At 41.9% G+C, this 18,387-nt stretch overlaps 2 protein-coding genes across 6 annotated transcripts in view; one reads left to right on the top strand and one right to left on the bottom strand.

Moving 5' to 3' along the window:
- The window catches only part of PRKCZ (protein kinase C zeta), a 41,891-nt gene extending 28,476 nt beyond the window's left edge, over positions 1-13,415 (top strand). For all 3 annotated transcript variants that reach the window (XM_009095563.4, XM_050982497.1, XM_050982498.1), the window contains 9 exons: positions 266-363; positions 3,275-3,361; positions 3,989-4,124; positions 4,593-4,680; positions 5,377-5,496; positions 6,103-6,182; positions 6,678-6,767; positions 9,892-10,007; positions 10,816-13,415. In XM_009095563.4, coding sequence (XP_009093811.1) covers positions 266-363; positions 3,275-3,361; positions 3,989-4,124; positions 4,593-4,680; positions 5,377-5,496; positions 6,103-6,182; positions 6,678-6,767; positions 9,892-10,007; positions 10,816-10,903 — 903 coding nt within the window. In that variant the 3' untranslated portion in view covers positions 10,904-13,415. The remainder of the gene's footprint in view (positions 1-265; positions 364-3,274; positions 3,362-3,988; positions 4,125-4,592; positions 4,681-5,376; positions 5,497-6,102; positions 6,183-6,677; positions 6,768-9,891; positions 10,008-10,815) is intronic.
- Positions 13,416-14,062: 647 nt separating this feature from the next.
- FAAP20 (FA core complex associated protein 20) lies at positions 14,063-17,750 on the bottom strand. 3 transcript variants are annotated; one of them, XR_007779260.1, is made up of 4 exons: positions 17,470-17,572; positions 16,413-16,560; positions 15,133-15,758; positions 14,063-14,572 (listed from the first exon to the last, which is right to left on the bottom strand). XR_007779260.1 is itself a non-coding variant. In XM_030230606.2 (4 exons), the coding sequence occupies exons 1-4, from the start codon at positions 17,708-17,710 to the stop codon at positions 14,500-14,502; spliced, it is 951 nt and encodes a 316-aa protein (XP_030086466.2). In that variant the 5' UTR covers positions 17,711-17,750; the 3' UTR covers positions 14,063-14,499. The 3 variants fall into 3 exon arrangements, 2 of the variants coding, with proteins under 2 accessions (XP_030086466.2, XP_050838459.1); XM_030230606.2 differs by lacking the exon at positions 17,470-17,572 and adding an exon at positions 17,607-17,750; XM_050982502.1 differs by lacking the exon at positions 17,470-17,572 and adding an exon at positions 17,346-17,405.
- Between the last annotated feature and the right edge of the window lie 637 nt (positions 17,751-18,387).

Raw genomic sequence — 18,387 nt, 5'->3', positions numbered from 1 at the left:
ATCAAATATTGCAGATGTGTTTTATTAACAATGGCTTCGATTTTTGTGCAGGCCTTCCATAAATGGTTAAATAATTTCTGAATATATTACTGAATGACCATGTTTTATAATTTCCTCCAGATTTTAAGAGATCCTTGCCTTTCTGAAGAACAATGTAACAATACCTGTGTGTGAGGCAGCACTGTGATCTTCACAGGTGTTTTTCTGGGAACACCCACAGTGGTTATGCAGCAGGAGTTCTGATTGTTCAATTACTCTATTTCAGGATATTGATTGGGTACAGACAGAGAAACATGTGTTTGAACAGGCATCCAGTAACCCATTCCTAGTTGGTTTACATTCATGCTTTCAAACAACAAGTCGGTAAGAAAGATCTGAAATTCTTTTTTTTTTTTTCTTTTTTTCTTGAGAATCTTGATCATTGTGCTAAATTGCTTCCCCTAAAGCAAATGTAACCCCTGCCCTCACACAGCCAGGGATTTTTGGAAGGCAGTGTTAGCATTGTCAGGGATTCAGTTCTAGGGGGATGGCTCAGGCAGGGGTGTGGAGGAGAGTGTGGTCAGAGCTGGAGGGAAAGGAGGAGCTGTCCTCCTTCCTGAGCACAGCCCTGTGACATGGGGAACACACTGGGGAGCTTCCCAACCCTTTCCTGCTTGCTGAGCAGGCCAGATCAGTGCTCAGCAGTTCACTGTTCCTAAAGAGCCTGAGAGCTGGGCTGCCCACTAATAACCTTTTAATAATAATATAAACCCCTCCCTGCACGGTGATATTGTTACCTAGGAGGCTTAAAAGCCTTTAGCACATATCAAAGCAGTGTGGGATTTTGAGAAGGTGCTTATTTAACTCTTCACTTAGAAATACTAATTCTTTGTCCCTGTGTGCACAATCCAAACTGGATTATTTGCTGCTTATTTTGCAATTGGAATATGAAGAAAACAAGAAATTTCATGTCCATACCTGAGTATGTTCCTGGGGAATTGGGATGTGGTTTGGGATATTTTTTGTTTTCACAGGCACTTGTTTGCTGTTACACTTTTATAATGCCTCATGCCATGTATGTCATAATCAGAAAATTGTCATTCTATCCAACTCACTTGCAGTGTAGAGTGCAAAGTTTTAAAGTTTTCATGGATTTTCCAGTCATTTATCCTTAAGAATAATCACTGGTTTTTTGCAATGTGTATTGTCAAGTTTAAAATACAAAGCCATGCACTGTACCTTTTCTTCAGTCCCCAAAACTTCACCTCCCTAATGGTCAGAGCAGAGGAAATCTTCCCAGCAGGGAAAACAGAGAGGAAGGAGCTAAAGGAGCTGATCAGTGTTCTGAAGGTGCATGGAGCAAAGAGTGTTTGGAAGCAGGGAGAAAGAAATAAAGAATGATCTGCAGAGGTCACTGACTGAGGATTTGACCAAAACAAACTCATCAGAAAAATAAATAAAGACTTAAACAACTGAGAAACTGTTGGGAAAGGCTCTTAAGTGTAACCAACACTCCCAAACACTTTCTCACCAAACACAAAGTAGAATTTTACACCTGGTATAAAAATTCAAGTGGGCAGGCAGGGTGAGGGATTGAGAAGGAGAGTTCTTGTAGCTACTGACACCCAGGAAAAGGCTGAGTCAGCAGCAGGATCCTGTGCATCCCTCTTTGGCAGCTACACTGACAGAGCTGAGGAGCAGAAATTGGAAAAAAAAAACCCATGCTGAACATAATCAAAGCTTTCTGAATTCCTGGTGTATCTTTATGGGTCCTGCTTTTCCAGCCCAGCTGCTTCTTGCAGTGAAACTCTCATTTTTTGTTGGTAACTTCAGCCATTTGCCATGGATATAACCATAATGTCATGAATTCACAATTTGATTATAGCTGTAATGTTACAAAATCATAATTATGACCTCATTTACATCAAGCAGGAAAAGCACAAAACTGATTCCAAGTGAATAAATTCATCACCATCAGATTGTGTTAAGTGGCCCAAAGAAAATGAGTTGCAATAAACCAGGTTGTGACAAGGGTACTGATGGGGGGAACGCTGCAAAAAATGTTCTCTCTCTTCAATATAGTTTTAAATATTTTTTAACACAAATGTGTAGCTGAATGTGAGGTTAATTGATGCTGTATGTAGCTGTGCAATTTCAGATACTGATGATGCTTTTTTCATTAGTGTAATAAAATATAAGCCCTGGACTTGCCCAGCATTGCCAGATAAGTGTCTTCCAAGAGCCTGAAACCTCCATCCTGCAAACCTGGGGGTGTTTCAGTAAATCCTTCTAATCCCAGCAAGGCCTGCCACTGCTGACACTCTTGAATATGACTTGGCAAGGAATTTGTAATTTCAAGTTCTGAATGGTGATAAAACATTGGGGACTTCTAAATAGGATAGGAAAGCTGGAAGCAAAAAACCACCAGGAGTGCTGTAATAAAATACTCAAGGCATTGTTATGTATTTTGTTTGCTGCTTATTTAATTTCAGTTTAGCATTTATCTTCTTGTGGGGAGGCCACTCAGAGTCCTGCCAGCTGGATTTTGTCCAATAGATTTTCCTGGTTTAAGTTTTAACACTTTTTAAGTGTTTCAAATGAAGAATCCTTTTCCAAAGAACAATCAAATCACCAGCTAGAGTGATCTGAGAGACTGGAGCATGTGTTCTCCAAAGGGAATGTTTTCCAGTGTGTGGATGTGTGGAAAGGAGCTTTCAGCTCATGGAAAATGAGGTGTACAAGGGAATGCTGCTCCCTGGGCCAGCCCAACCTGCCCCAGCAGCTCTGTTCCTATCCTGAGCTCTCTCTGCCCTTGGCAGCATTGCTTGGATCATATTTTCCCAAGGATGAAAGCTTTCCTGCAGACTGGAACAGAATCCTTCTCTCTGCCCAGTTCCACCTGGATCTCTGGCCCCTGCTGACCTTTCCCTGCTTTGGAGCAGCCTGGCTCAAACACTGATTCTCCAGAGGAACAAACGAGCCCAGAGCTTCCATCTGCTGCCTGTGTTGTGTACTGTCACACTTGTTTCATTCATATAAATGAATAGAATTATGAATTATAGTTAATTAATTTATACAGCTAAAGGTGGCAGCATTTCAATAAAGGGAGTATTCCTACATAAAATACATCAATTAAGTGCTCTCTTTTTTTCCCCCTCTTAAATAGTTTTGTATCTATAAGAAATCTAGAAGTCTGAATCAAGAGTGGAAGTGCAAATGGTTCAGATGGGAAGAATAAAACCAGCTTTTCTGCAGAGTTTCCTTGGGATGCATTAATGGTGTTCTGTAATTTCAGATTGTTCCTTGTCATAGAGTATGTGAACGGGGGGGACCTCATGTTCCATATGCAACGGCAGAGGAAACTTCCTGAGGAACATGCCAGGTAATTCCTGCCCAGGGCACTGCTGGCTGCTGCTCTGCTGCTCTCTGCACTTGGATTCTGAACTTTAGAATGTCCTGCCTGGGAAGAAATGTAGATTTTATTTGCTTGAAGGGTATGAGTATTTTTAGAGAGCAAGCAGTTCATCAGTTGTAGCAGTTATTCCAATTTACTCCTCCTTATTTCTTCCTGTTTGGGTGATGCCTCTTTGATCTGTTGATAGAACATGGAATATTCTCCCTCATTTGCTCTGATGTTGAAATAATACAGTGTTGGTGGGAGAAGATGAAAAATCCAGTTTGCTGTACTACACAAAGGCTCACTGTCACTCTGAATCAGAGGAAAATAAACCTCTTCCATCTTGCTATGTGGAATTTTCAGACAAAAAAAAATCTGTGGGATAAAGAATAAATATTTTCTCAATTAGTAGAATGAAAAAAAAAATCTCATTTTTATATAGGGAATGTCTTATAAGAACTGTGTCCTTATCAGTAAATGTAGCTTGGGTTTTTTATGCCATTCTTACTTAAAAGTTGGCTGTAAAATGATGTTTTAAGAACAGATATTTAAATTGCACCAGCTTTTCTACCATATTAATGCTAATATGAGTTTTCTCCTTTTTAATTTCAGGTTTTATGCTGCTGAAATTTGCATTGCTCTAAACTTCCTACATGAAAGAGGCATCATCTACAGAGATTTAAAACTGGACAATGTTCTCTTGGATGCAGAGGGTCACATCAAATTAACAGATTATGGCATGTGCAAGGTAGGGTTTTCCTGACCTTTCTTCTGGCACTCTTGGAGAACACTAAGAACATTCATTTTATATTAACACTGGTGTTACTGAGCCCAGAATTTGGTTGTGGAATTGGAATTTTATTCTGAAAAAACTTTACTGTTTTTGGAGTAGAACCACATTTGGAACTGAATTGTAATGGGCTTTTTCCCCCAAAAAAATCTATTTGAAAAGGACTTCCAAATTGTTTAACTGATTTTTTAATGTATCTGTAATTAATAAGCAAAATATTGTTAGATACATGTTGTAACTGAGTTTTAATCCGCTTTGCTGAGGAGGAGCTGTGGAGTCCTAGGCCATTTTGAGCACTCTGAGTATTTATTTTGTGAAAGGAAGCTCTTTAAACTCCCTGAGTAACTTGGGGTTTTAACTCTAATTAAAGGAAATACCCAGAAAAGGAGGTCAGGTTTTAATTTCTGAAATGATTTCTGCATGCAGGAAGGTTTGGGCCCAGGTGACACTACAAGCACTTTCTGTGGGACACCAAATTACATTGCACCAGAGATCCTCAGAGGAGAAGAATATGGTAAGGCATGAGTAAACAAGCTATAGTTACAATAAATCTAGCTGTAGCTTGCTTCAGATACAATTAATATTTTGACTTGCACATTTCTGTGTTAATATATAATAAAACTTGAGTGCTTGTTGCACAGTTTAAATTTTTTCCTGAAATAAAGGGGTTTTTTTTCACTTCATATCACTCATTTCAGCTTCTTATAAATCATACTTGGCCTGAAAAATATTTATTAAATGATACAATAGGAAAACATTTAACTGCAGCTTTGCTGCCTGCAGACAGTTCCCCTGCATTTGTCATCCCAGGTGGGCAGGCTCAGACTCACCCAGGGGTGTGTGATCATGGCAGGGGTTCCAGTATCTCCGGGGGTGACTTTGATTTCATATCCCCATTTGTCTCTTTAGCCCAGAAATAAGTTTAATGGGCGTTTTATGATGTCCATTTGCCTGTCTAGCCCAGAAATTTAGGATTTTAGCCCAGATTTAGAAGTCAGTTTTCCACTTTTCTCCAAGGAAATGTTTTCCTGATCCGGTTGAGGGAGGAGCTGCTTGAATCTTCTTTTAGATGAACCCCTTTGCAGTTCTCTCCCAGATTTGCCCTAAACCAAGACACAGTGCTAAAACCAAGCCATCAGTGTGGCTTTGTGTGAGAGAGGAGATGAAATTGCAAGGGATGCTGGCTGAGGAATCTGTGTGTGCCCTGCAGGGTTCAGTGTGGACTGGTGGGCACTGGGGGTGCTGATGTTCGAGATGATGGCGGGGAGGTCCCCGTTCGACATCATCACTGACAATCCAGACATGAACACTGAAGATTACCTCTTCCAAGGTACAGCTTTGGCTTTTGGGGCTGCTTCTGGGGGGATACAGCCCCAATGGGCAGTTGGCATGGCACAGCTGGGCTTTCCTTTCCCGCTGTTACCCACAGTGCTGCCAACTCCATAGCGGGCAAAACTTCTCTAAAGCAGTTCCTGCAGTTCTGTCACAGAATCTGCCAAGTTCTTCTTGAGGGCCTGATATAAAATCCATTTCTGCTTAAAGTCACACTTTGCCCTATACTGAGGACTGAAAGTTTTATTTTCTGTTTACACAACAAATAAAGGTAATGAAGGTAACATGTCCCTCAGGAAATCTTGCAATGCCTTTGTTTGTTCTGCTTTGCAGTTTTTGGAGAGAGAGGGGGAAAGGACAGTTGTTGGATTTTTATTTTGTTTATTTGAGAAAAAACTCTTCATCAAAGTTGCTGCTTCTTGGTCAACATTTATGCTGATTTATGCTTGAATTCCTGTAGCTCCTTTTGTTTGCATGATTCAAAAAAATTTCTTTATCTTCCATTTTCTAACTGGTACCATACTGAAATAATAAATGTTTGTATGGAATTCATGGTCAGTGTCACAAACCAAAACCCAATATTGCTGTTTTTAAACTGTCACAGTTATTCTGGAGAAGCCAATCCGGATTCCAAGGTTTCTTTCTGTCAAGGCTTCCCATGTGTTAAAAGGATTTTTAAACAAGGTAAATAACATTCTCTTATTTTTAGCATCTGAAAGCTGGAAGTCAGAGCTTCCTGTTGAAAGTGATACAGTTAAGAAGTTAATCTGCTTACTGTTAAGAAAATCTATAAAAACTTGGTATCCTCTATGTTAAAAACCCCACTTAGTCTCAAAATTACTGAGGGAATTCCACAGCATAGGCTTGATGTTCAGCTAGGTGCAGGCTTTTAAAAAATAACTGCAGCTTTCTTTATAAACTATTTTCTGTAATATTGAAATCTGAAGAACCATAATCATAAATGGAAAAAAGTAGGCTAGGAATTATTTTAAGAAGCTATTTTAAGTATCAAACAAATTATATTTTAAAAAATAAATATTAAGTATCCCTTGATAGTGTGTTTATGCCAGCAGAGTTTGCACAGTCATGGGAATGCTGGAGTCATCTCTGTGGGCTTTTGGCAAACGTGGGCTGCAAGTGGCTTGCAGTGTGTAATTCCAGTGTCTGTGTTTTCCACAGGATCCCAAAGAAAGGCTTGGCTGCCAGCCCCAGACAGGATTTGCTGATATCAAGTCTCACACGTTTTTCCGCAGCATCGACTGGGATCTGGTAAAATCCCTCCTTGTGTTCCTGGGTGTTCCAAAGGAGCCATCCATTAATTTATTAATTGTGGGCATAGACTGGGATCTGGTAAAATCCCTCCTTGTGTTCCTGGGTGTTCCAAAAAAACCATCCATTAATTTATTAATTGTGGGCATAGACTGGGATCTGGTAAAATCCCTCCTCGTGTTCCTGGGTGTTCCAAAGGAGCCATCCATTAATTTATTAATTATGGGCATAGACTGGGATCTGGTAAAATCCCTCCCTGTGTTCCTGGGTGTTCCAAAGGAGCCATCCATTAATTTATTAATTGTGGGCATAGACTGGGATCTGGTAAAATCCCTCCTTGTGTTCCTGGGTGTTCCAAATTAGCCATCCATTAATTTATTAATTGTGGGCATAGACTGGGATCTGGTAAAATCCCTCCCTGTGTTCCAAAGGAGCCCTTCATTAATTTATTAGTTGTGTGCATATGAACAAACCTGTTGCAAACAGGCAAAATGAATTCTAGAAATGTCAAAGTGCTCCTAGTACATCAAAACCCAGCTGAATTTACCAATTCTGTGACTCCTAAAATAAGCAGCATTATTGAGGTGGGTGTCAGGGTTTGGTGACCTGAGGAGGAGTGAGCAGGATCAGTCCCTTTGTTAGGGACGTGCCAGGAGAGCAGTGGGGTTGTTTATAAAGGGGCTCTGGTTACAGTTGGCAGATTTTCTTTAGTACTGCTGAGGTTGAGGGAGGTTTTTAGTTCATGGTGAAGATGACTTGCATTTCAGTGGCTTTGCAAGCAAATATTGTATCAAAATTGGGTTTTTAAATCTTCTGCTGCTTGGTAATTGTGTTACCTTCTGTTTCCAGTGCAGAACCATCCCAGAAATGCCATAATAACATTTATTGACATTTGAGCAATAAAGCTGTAAAGTCTGGAGCAGCTCCCTGCCAGCATTACATTTTTCATAGGTAGTTAACAATTGCAAAGTGTGTCTGTAGTATTTCCATAGTCTGGCAAGGCTGCAGGAGGTGTAGGAAGAGGCAGCACTGACATGAAAGAGTTCAGATGAGAGAAAGCTGCACAGTTTCATTTTCCCTTTGAAGCTGCTGCTCTAAATTTCATTGTAACATTCTTCAGAGAGCACAGTGCAGAAGGAATTGGTGCTTTAAAAGACCTGATGTTTACAAAATCATCCCAGTAATGAGGGCTGTCCTTAATTTTGTCAGACATCCCTTGCTTGGAGTTCTCTCTTCAACCTTAGTGGGGTTTTTTTTTGGTGGGGTTTTTTTTTTTTTGGTTTTTGTTTGGTTTGGTTTGAGGTTTTTTTTGCTATCTTGTGGTGCCCCAGTGCAGCTCACCTGGGGGTTTGGAGCAGAACATCATGTCCTGCAGTTTGTTCTGCTTGGCAGTTTTTTGAGAGAGAGGGAAGAAGATCACTGTTGGATTTGTATTTTGTTTATTTGTAGAAAAAAACTCTTCATTGAAATTGGTACTTCTTGGTCAACATTTATGCTGATTGAATTTTTACATTTTCTAACATATTTTATGGCTGAAAGCTTTAATATTAAATCCCTATTTTAAAAAATGGACAGTACTGCTCAGGAGGATCAACGTCAGAGAAATTTGAAGTTAAATTTCTAATAAGTTTTGGCAAATGTACTCAGGAAAAAATGAGAAAATACTTGGAAAGCTTTTTTAGTTATTAGAATCTCCTACTCACCACCTGCATTTCAAAGAAAACATTTGGACTTAAAAGCTTTTTCAAATCTTTTCAAGTTGTAACATAAGGAAAGGAGTCTAACACCGACTTTAAAACTTGTTCTGTGTGGAGCTTGAGCTAAATGGAAAAATAAACACAGGGAAAGAGAGCACAGAGCCCAGGAACATTCTTCCTGTGTTAGTCACCCAAGTGTGTGGCACAGCCCAGAACTCTTGAGATTGCTCACTCTGGTGTAGGATGGCTCAGCAGCATCCAGGGCAGCTCTTTTTTGGATTGTTTTGGGATATTCAGGCTATTCTTTCCTCAGTGCCTGTTTTGTGGTGTTCAACCATTATATGCTGGAGTAAGAACTACCAAGCCACAGCTCCTGTTTGCACTGAGGGATTTTCTAGAGTTGTTTTTTCATTCATTTTCTCAAGTTAAAGGCTGCAAGTTCTCTCTATGGCTGGTTTAAGAGGGCTTTTATGCTATAAAAGGAGGAAGTCTGATGTTTAACCCCTCGTGGAATAAAGCCTGGCTGTTGGATGTGAGTGTGTGGCAACAGCTCACAGGGACAGTCCTGCCACCCTGCTTCAGTTTTTAAATATTCATTTTGCTCATTCCTTCACATTGCCATTCTTGTTTGGGGGAGCTGATTATTTCTTCCTCACGACTTTGATTTCATGGTGCTTTCCCAGACCTGATCATCGATGGGATGTTGATGTGTTCATGCACCACCCTGTGACAGTCTCACAATTTCCTCATATCTCCATATGTACTTCCTGTGCTCTTGTCTGAAACCTGAAATCCAAGATTTTCCTGGGATTTATTCCCTTTATTGTTTGCTCTCCAAGCAAACAATAAATCTGGGATTTATCCCTGTATTGTTTGCTCTGTACCAAGCATCATGAGAGATCTGGCCTTAAAATCAGATTTTATCTGCTGATCATTTTGGTCAGTGGTCACTACTGCTCACTCTCATCACAGTTACCTGTCCTGAGTTAGATTATGGAGATTTGTAGCCTGGACAGTTTTTTACCTGAATATAAAAGTTAAAATTAGAATGTTTGTGTCTGTGCTACTATGACTTGGACTATGTGACAGATCACACACAAATGAGGAAGAAAAGTAGGTCGATTTCTCAGGAACAAAAGTAAATATATTGTGCTAACTGCTGTATTGCAGCACTGTGGGAATTTATCAATCCTGAATCTAATTACCAATTTAGAGAAAACTTAAAAGGCTGAATTATTTGTGGATTTCTAGTTTAAAAGGCAGAGCAGTAACTGTATTGCTGTCTGGTGCCTGGCTTGTAGGGCGTACTACTTGGTATTTTGATATTCCTTTCCAATAGCATTTACAGCAGTTGGATTTGGGTTTCCTGAGGGATTCTGTAACTCTTGCCCACTGTAACTTTGTCCTTTGCCCCATGTTTTGGGCAGCTGGAGAAGAAGGAGACGACGCCCCCGTTCCAGCCGCAGATCACGGACGATTACGGCTTGGACAACTTCGACACGCAGTTCACCAGCGAGCCCGTGCAGCTCACCCCAGATGATGAGTATGTGCTGCTCTGCCCCAGTCCAGCTGCAGAGCTGGAATTCATTCAGAGATTAGCTGAAAATCACTAACAGCCTGCTATGTGTGTTGGTGTGGTTAGTTTTGAGTTTTCACAAAGGGGATGGGACTGCTGGGGTACATTCCTTGAGCTTTTAGAGCAGCATCAGCCTCGTTACATGGTTGAGACAGTAGGAATATGGCAAAAGCTCATGTACAGACAGCAGCAGCCAAATATTTTTTCACAGAATTCAGAGAATGACCAGGTTGGAAGAGACCTTAAAGACCATTAAGTCCAACCCAGCCCCAACAGCTCAACTCAACTCTGGTACCCAGTGCCACATCCAGGCTCTATTAAACACACCAGGGATGAGGACTGCACCACCTCCCTGGGCAGAACATTCCAGAACTTTATCACCTTTCTGTAAAAAACTTTTTCCCAATATCCAACCTGTATTTCCCTTGGTGCAGCTTGAGACTTTGTTACAGAGCATCTTAAAAACTTTTTAGCCAATAGCATATTGCTGAAGCTTACAGACAGTTGCTGTAGCCAATTCCATGTACACCTGCTTCACAATGTTTGCTTGTCTTCTTTCAATTAACAATACACAGTTATTAAGCTTAAAACCTTTTACTATCTTCCTTTTAGAAATCTTCTTACCTTTACTATTTCCCACAAGTATGGACTTGCTATCAGAACTTAGTCACATTTCAGTAAATTTGAAATTCTTTGTATCTTTCATAACCTATTCTATGATGGAAGACTGCCCAGTGTTCAGATGAACTAAACACTGCTCTTGTTTGTTTTTCAGAGATATAATAAAGCGAATAGATCAGTCAGAATTTGAAGGATTTGAATATATTAATCCATTGTTGCTGTCAACAGAAGAAACAGTATGAAGGAATGACCTCGTTGGGGACAGTGTGAATGACATTAATTTATCCTTAACTACAGTATATGCATGCGAGGCTGGGGACTGGTCACTCTGGATGGAGACCAATGATCTAAAAACAAATTTGCTGCTGAAAATCAAAGAAGAGAATTATGATTATGGTGGGTGTCCTCTGCCACTTAGTGATTCTTAAGTTCTGGGCACTGACACAGCTGGCTTCATTAATGAAGGAATTTGCATTTTGTGCCTGTTTCATGAAGGATTGAAACGTTCATTGCATCCCTGCAAAAGGAGATCATGAGAAACTTTGAGATCCACACACTTTCTACAAACATTTGATGCAATGAGCTCCCAGTTGAAGAGTATTACAGTGTAACATCCTGAAGAATAAAATATATTACAGTGGTGTTGAAGCTTATTTTTGATGCCTTTTTTCACAAGTGGTACCTGTCTAAACATCTCAGATATATTTAAAAGGAGTTGTGTTTTATTAGCAATCAAAACATAAATTTGGGTACAAGATTTAAGTGCCTAAATGGATAAACTGCATTGAAGGATTATTGCATTTTTGGGACATTCTTACACCTGGTAAGTTCTGCTTGTTAATATTAAGTAAAATTCCATCTGAAACATACAGTTCACAGCTGCAGCCTGATGTTTAGTTGCATTTTTACAGAATTTGGAATGCAGAGTGACTCAGTGCGATTAATTCCAAATTAGAATTTATGGTATCAATTACAGAATCTGTTGTCTTAAACTCCAAATTTACCAAAACGTAGAGATTGAAGAAAACTAAATTTGCACACAAAGGATTTCTAAACATACTTAAGCAGTGCCTACACCTACAATGATATTGTGTTGTATATTAGATTTTTGAGAAGTATTTTTATCAACAATACAAATATTCAGATGTAGAACAAAAGCATAGTAAAGCATAGCCTTAAAGTAGTAAATCTAGAATAACCATAAGATAAAATCCACTTTCCTGATAAAGCACACCTCCTGCTTATGATAAACTGTCTGCTTACAGTTGCTCAGTGTGCATTAATAACTAATCATTCTGCAGCAGAGAATGGGATCTTTCAGCGAAAGGATTTGCATCAAAGCAGTACAATTCTTTTAATGGCAGAAAAACAAATACCTAAGAAATTGGAAGAAGCAAAAGACAACTGTGGAATCCCTTCTGGTGGGAGCTGGGGGTGCCAGGGGAGCCAGGGCAGGGAGGACTCGGGAGCTGGCAGAGCCCTGGGGGTTCAGCTCTGCTGCCTCAGGCTGGGCTCCAGGGCTGCTGGGGGAGGGAAAACAAAACCCCTGAGCTGGCATCTCACCTGATTGGGTGTAAAACACAGGAGAAATTGTGACACTTTCTTTACATTAACCTATGGTTTTCTCAGGGTACAGCATTGCATTAGGTGCTGAACATGACATCTTTGGGATTCACATCCAAGTCATGAGGTGCTAGGACCAGACTGCCAAAACATTGTTTGAAATAGTCAATTAATCATTGATTAACAATCTAGGTTTTGTATCCCCTCCTTAGCCACGATTATGCAGACCTGTGGTTGTTTAGTTCTATGAATCCCATTCAGGTTTCAGTTGTGGGTTTCTCTGTTGGACTGTAGCTTTTCATATTCAGCAAAATGTGTTTTAATCAACACTAAATAATTTAACTAGTAAAAAGTACTTGCCTCAAATGCCTGGACTTTAGATACTTTATTACCTACTAAAGGCAACATTACCTTTTAAATGTAATCTGACATTTTTTTAATTGCTCCTTTCCCCCTTTTCCCTCTTCTTTTATTTCCCCTGAATAATTTCCCGTGCAGTGTTTTGATCTCCCCTGGTACTAAAGCTAATCAGTAGTGATCAGAGTGACTGCAGGCAGCTCATGAGTGGAACTGTGACAGGTTAAGCTGTCCTTTGACATGCCAGGGCATGGAACTTGAAACTGGAAATATTAGAAATGTGGGTTGGGTTTTTTTTTTTAACCTTTTTTCCAGGTTTCAGAACATTTTGGGAGGGAGGGAAGGAAGACTAGAAAGACACATTTTGCTAATCAAACATTGTAAAGACTATTTGATTTTTATTTAAGAATTTACAGGCATTTACAATGTTGCTGTGTTGCCAAATAGTTTGCTGGGTACAAGTTTGGTTGCTCATGTGCAAGTGTTTAATGTTCTGTTCATGATGAAGGGGAAATTTTTTATATAAAGTACTTGTTTTATAAATAAAAGAAAATGAAGGATGTAATTAAATGTGTGGTTTGGAAAAAAAATCCTAATATATTACAAATGGATCTGGTAATGATATATAGTTGTCTTATTTGAAATAGTAAATGAAAATTCTAGCTAATTTAATGATTGTAAAACAGTAAATATGTTCTTGTAGTTTTGTATAATTAATTAGTTGGGATCTTTGCTGACCAGTTTTAATTGTGCAGAAGATGGTATACTAATCCATAACAGCTGAGATCATTTATATTCTTGCACATCTATTAAAGACTTTAATGAAAAAGTTAATAGACTGTTATTATTTATCAGTGAAATGGGCTGTGTCCAGCCTCTGAAACAGACCCACTGTAAATTAAATCTCTAGGAGCCTCCTGTATTTTTATAGCCTAGCCTGTGTTTATTCTGTATCTGGATCCCAGCTCAGCTGCAGGGCACAGGGAAATAAACCAGAGCAGGTTGGTGATCTCTTCCCTTGGTTTGTGGTTACTGAGCTGTCACCGAATGTCATTTATTGTCATTCCCAAGCTTAGCAAGTGTTCCCCTGCTCCTCTTGAGAAGTGACCAAAGAGCAGCTGCGCTCCTGAGCCCCTCCCAGCCCCAGCAGGCTCGGGGCTGTTCCCTGCTCTCAGCCCCTGATGGCAGCTGGTACCAAAATCAGCTCTTTTGGCTGTGTGACTCTTCCTTTGCAGCTCAGCATTGTGACACTGCAGCCTAATTAGCCCGGTTGTATTAATCACCTGTTTAACACTGATACTGACTTGGAAACCTGCACTGTAAGGTTTTGAATTTAGCTGGGCTCCTTCAGAAACAAAGAAACCCCACAGCCTTTATTTGGTCTGGGCTGTTTTCTCTTAGACAGCTACACTCCCAGGATCAATTGTACAATTATACTTCCTTACTTAGGTATTAAAACAACAAAAAATGCCAAAGTCAGATTACTTTTTAACTGAGTTTATTTTCATAGATTACCTGTTTTGAAAAAAAAAAACAGTAAATTTTTGGATTACAGCAAATAACAGTTCTGTTTTGCTCAGCTGCTTTCTTCTGTCCTGAGAGATTCAGAACTCTGGTGCATCAGACAAAGCTTGAGGGATTTCCAATAGTGCATTTCTTCAGGAGTACCAAGCCTCATTTCTCTGGGGGTCTCTGGGATATCCCAGAGCACTGTTTTCAGAACTGGAACTACTTCACATGCATTTGAGAGGCTTTAAAAGAAAAAAACCCAAAACCAAATAGGCAGGTGGCACTTATCCTTCTGTTGAGTTACTGGTTTAAGTCAGAGACAAGGATGTGCTTCCTTGACACATTTTTCCTTTTCCTTTGAGAAAGCTTCATCCTTGGCCTGGTTCCTGTGCTCTCCACTCCTCTGGATTTACCACATGACATCATCTGCACTTTCAGACAAGCACCTGGCAAGGTGCCCATCGATGTCCAGCTGGGAGAGTCTGCAAACACAGAAACAGTCACATCCTTCTACTGACTGTGCTTTACTCCCTCCCACAAGTGTTCTGGTACCTTAGTGGGGCAGTCAGTCCTGTGCCCAAATCCTCTACCAAAACCTTCCACCCTTGCTGTTACTGCTGCTCAGACTGGAGCTGAGTAGCACAGAGCTGATGCATTTTAAGCCTTTCTGTCTAAGTCTCTTGACAGAAAGACCAAAATTGTCTAAATATTAATGTAGCCACTGTTTTGTCTCCCTGTTCAGCCTCCAAACAACAGGGAAAGTGGCCCCCAACAGAGCTAGCAGGGTTAGAGGACCTGTGGCAAAGCACATTTTCAGCAACTCTGACAGGCAAGGTACTATGAAATTGTGTTAACATTTCTTACTGTAGAGCAGATACTCAACTCGTAAATGGGATTAAAGTATGTAATTCTGACAGCTAAAAAGGACCTTACAGTAGAAGTTTTGTCTGCTTTTGTTATTCTGTACATAAAGGATGCATCCAGAACCTGCTGTGGTTCATTTATGGGAAAGTGATGAAAAAAAACCAAAACACAAACTTACCTTCCACTAAACTGCATCAGACACATTGGACAAGTGTCAAGAGCTGAAGCTGCTTCACTCTGGTTTTCCTCCTTCTCCTCGTGGCTCTCAGCCCCAGGAGTGCTCCCGAGCCGAGGCTTCTCTGCAGGCACCCCCGTGGCCTCCCCTGCTGGAAGCTCCCCCTGGTGTATTTGGATTTGAGGCTTTTCCTCACCCTTTTCTCTCCTGTCTGCCCTGCTGTTCTGTACAGTCCCTGTGTGGTGCTGCTGAGGGCCAGGAGCTTCTGCAGGGCTTTGTACTAATGCCGAGGGCTGTGCTGAGCTGCTGTGCCCAGGGAGTTTCCATGACTTGGGACTCACATCCAGCTCTGAAACACCTTTTGTGTCTGCTCCAGATGCAGTTTTGGCTTGATCTGTACTGGTTCCCCTGCAGGTTTTCTCAGCTGTGGATGATAAACTCTTCAGTTTATCTGCTTGGCCCTGTCCTTTATGTAATTCATTGCTCTGGCTCTGTGCTGGCTGCTGGGAGCTCAGATCCTTGGGGTTCAGACATTTTTCTTGGTGAAAAGATGGGAATGATACCCACTGAAAGTCTTTTGTTCCGACTGTAAAGACTTCCTGGTGTTCTGGAGTCTTTTCCTGTTGTTTCTACAACACACACACACAGAATGTCTTAAGCACATGTAGCTCAATCAATACCTAAACCCAGGCATTGAGAACACATTGCAAATACTGAGAAAGCTGAACTACAGGAAGGAAAAGAACATTTTATTTATGTCCCTCCTTCCTGGAGCTGATGGAATATGGGTCTTCCCTCAGCCTTTCTAAATGGATACAACGGGTACTCATGCTCCAGAGAGACTAAGGATGAAAACAACAACCTGCTGCTGTTCAGGGGGGAAAAGAAGTACTTTATAAAGACTGATTTTTATGTAGTGATCTTGCCTGATGCCACTGGAAGTGATGTCAGGGTGGGTTCTGTGCAATTAACCCCTCCATTACAGCTTGCCTTTTCCAGTTTCATTCCTTAGGAAGATGCTGGTGTTCATGGCAGTCAGCATCCTTACACAGGCTCCTTCTTCCCAGCAAAATGTTGGAAAGAATTTGCTGTACTGCAAAAAAAGCCTTTTGTAGCTGTCCTTATATTCCCTGCCACACCATGCCCAGCCACAGCACTGCACACAGAGACTAAAGAGCTGAAACCTCACATCTCTAAAAGCTATTTCATGTTGTTTCCCATTAAGCAGGCTGGCGCTATTGGAAGCAGGAACAAAGTGCAAAAACAAGGATACAGCACGCTACCTTTTCCAAGAACTCTGGAAAGCTGGGCACTGTGTCCCAGTTTGTGCACTCTGAATCTTGACTGATGTCTTTCAGTAGCAAGAGCCAGGTTTTTTCACACTCATTTAATTCTTCCTTTTCAAACCAGGAACATCTGTCAGTCGATGCCCTGTAAAGACACAGTCCAATAGTTTGAAGGTGGGAGAGAACAAAGAAAACACTCTTAACGCTGATACCAGTTTGCCTCTTTTTTCTGGAACACAAAGACATTATTGAGCCTGCAAACTATTTTTTGCAGCTTTATATGACTTATATAATTTGTGCAGCTAGCAAAAAATTAATGTCTAAATGCTTTCCTTTCTGCTTGTAACAAATGAGCAGTAGGTATCTATCACTATCTTCACTTCCAAGTGAAGCAGTTAAGTGCAGCCACTGTTTTATCTTCTCAAATACCAAACTCTACACCTGCTGAGCACAGAAATCATGGAAGTGTTTGCACCGAGGGTGGCAATTGCATCAGTTCCCATGTATGTCTGGACATTCCCACACTGCCATTTGAAATTACTGATTATCTTCCCAAACAACTTGAGTTAATTGATCCCAGGAACTATAAGCACTAAAAGGTAATGTTGTATAAAGACAATTCCAAGGGAAGGATGGATTGTTAATGTCACAATGGTATTTTCAGCATTCTCCCTGATGAATTTTCTTGGGTCGCTGTCCAAGAGTGAAGCTGCACAGGGAAGAAATTGGAAACAACACCCTTTTAAAGAGCAGAGTGATCAACCTCTCCCAGCCCAGGGTGGAAGGGACACGGCTGAGCCCCCGAGCTCGAACACAAACCGAGGCACTCACTGCCTGCCGTCCCCCGAACGCCAGGGCTGGGAAAAACAGAAAATATTTCTGTCCTCCTGTGAGCCGTGTTCTGGAAGAAAGAAAACTGAGTTTTCATACATTAACGTTTCTCAGGCCCTGTCCTCGCCAGCGCTGTTCGGAAGGCGTGGGGCACGCTGTGTTCTATCCTGCAATTTTATCTCTATTTTTTAAAGTCGCTACGGGCGGTGTTTGATGAAATAACCTTTAAGAGACACAGATGTGACCGCGAAACGCCGTGAGTGGCCGGGGCGGTGCACCCTGGCCTCCGGAGCCGATCCGATCCCCCCGGAGCCGATTCGGTCCCTCAGGACCGACCCGATTCCCCCGGTCCCGACTCACTGGGGCCGCGGCGGGGGCTCAGGGCCGGGGCTGCGCTCCCGACCGCGGGCGGGCGGCGCCGTCCGGGGCTTCAGGCGCAGCTTCCCGGCTCCTTCCTCACACATGGCCGAGACACCCCGCGCCTCGCCGGGTGACGGCGCTGGCGGCCGCGGGAGGGCGGGAAGCGAGGGCGGACGGGGCTTCCTCCTCCACCTCCTCTTCCTCCTCCTACCCCGGGCGTGCTGCCGGGGCTGCGACTCTCCGCCCTTAGAGCTGCCCTCACGGCGCGAGGGCGGCGGGAGAGAGCAAGGGACTCTGACGGCGCCCCGAGGGGAGCCCGGCGCTCCTTAGCCCCTGCACCCCCTCAGCCGCCGGGGGCTGGTCTGTCTCGAAAACAGCCCTTTTTTGTGTTGCTTTTACCCTCAAACATTATATTTTTATAGGGTTTTGGTGTGTTGGGAAGGGCAGGGTCGGGGGCTGTGCTTGGTGGCTGAGGGGGACAAGATGGCGGCGGGTGGGGCCTGGCCGGTCCCGCCCTGGGCCTGGAGCTGCTGCGCGGGGTCAAACCCAAAGGCTGTTCTTCCAAAAAATAACATGGTTTGGGAGCGCGCCTCCGACCTAATTTCCCTTTTAGAGAAGAATTTGAAGTGATGCGATTTGACGTTTTTGGCCGGAATGTTGCTGTGCTAGAGAGGGTTTAAACACTCCCCAGCCTGCAGCCAGTCTCAAAAACAGACCCCAGAGGAATGGTGACAGACACTTCATCCTCTACCAGTACAAGAAAGGACCAGAAACTAACTCT

This window comes from Serinus canaria, chromosome 21, assembly GCF_022539315.1.
Source record: "Serinus canaria isolate serCan28SL12 chromosome 21, serCan2020, whole genome shotgun sequence".
Lineage (NCBI taxonomy): Eukaryota > Metazoa > Chordata > Aves > Passeriformes > Fringillidae > Serinus > Serinus canaria.
Note: the sequence above shows the minus strand (reverse complement) of the source record. Positions and strands in the feature narration are given on the sequence as shown.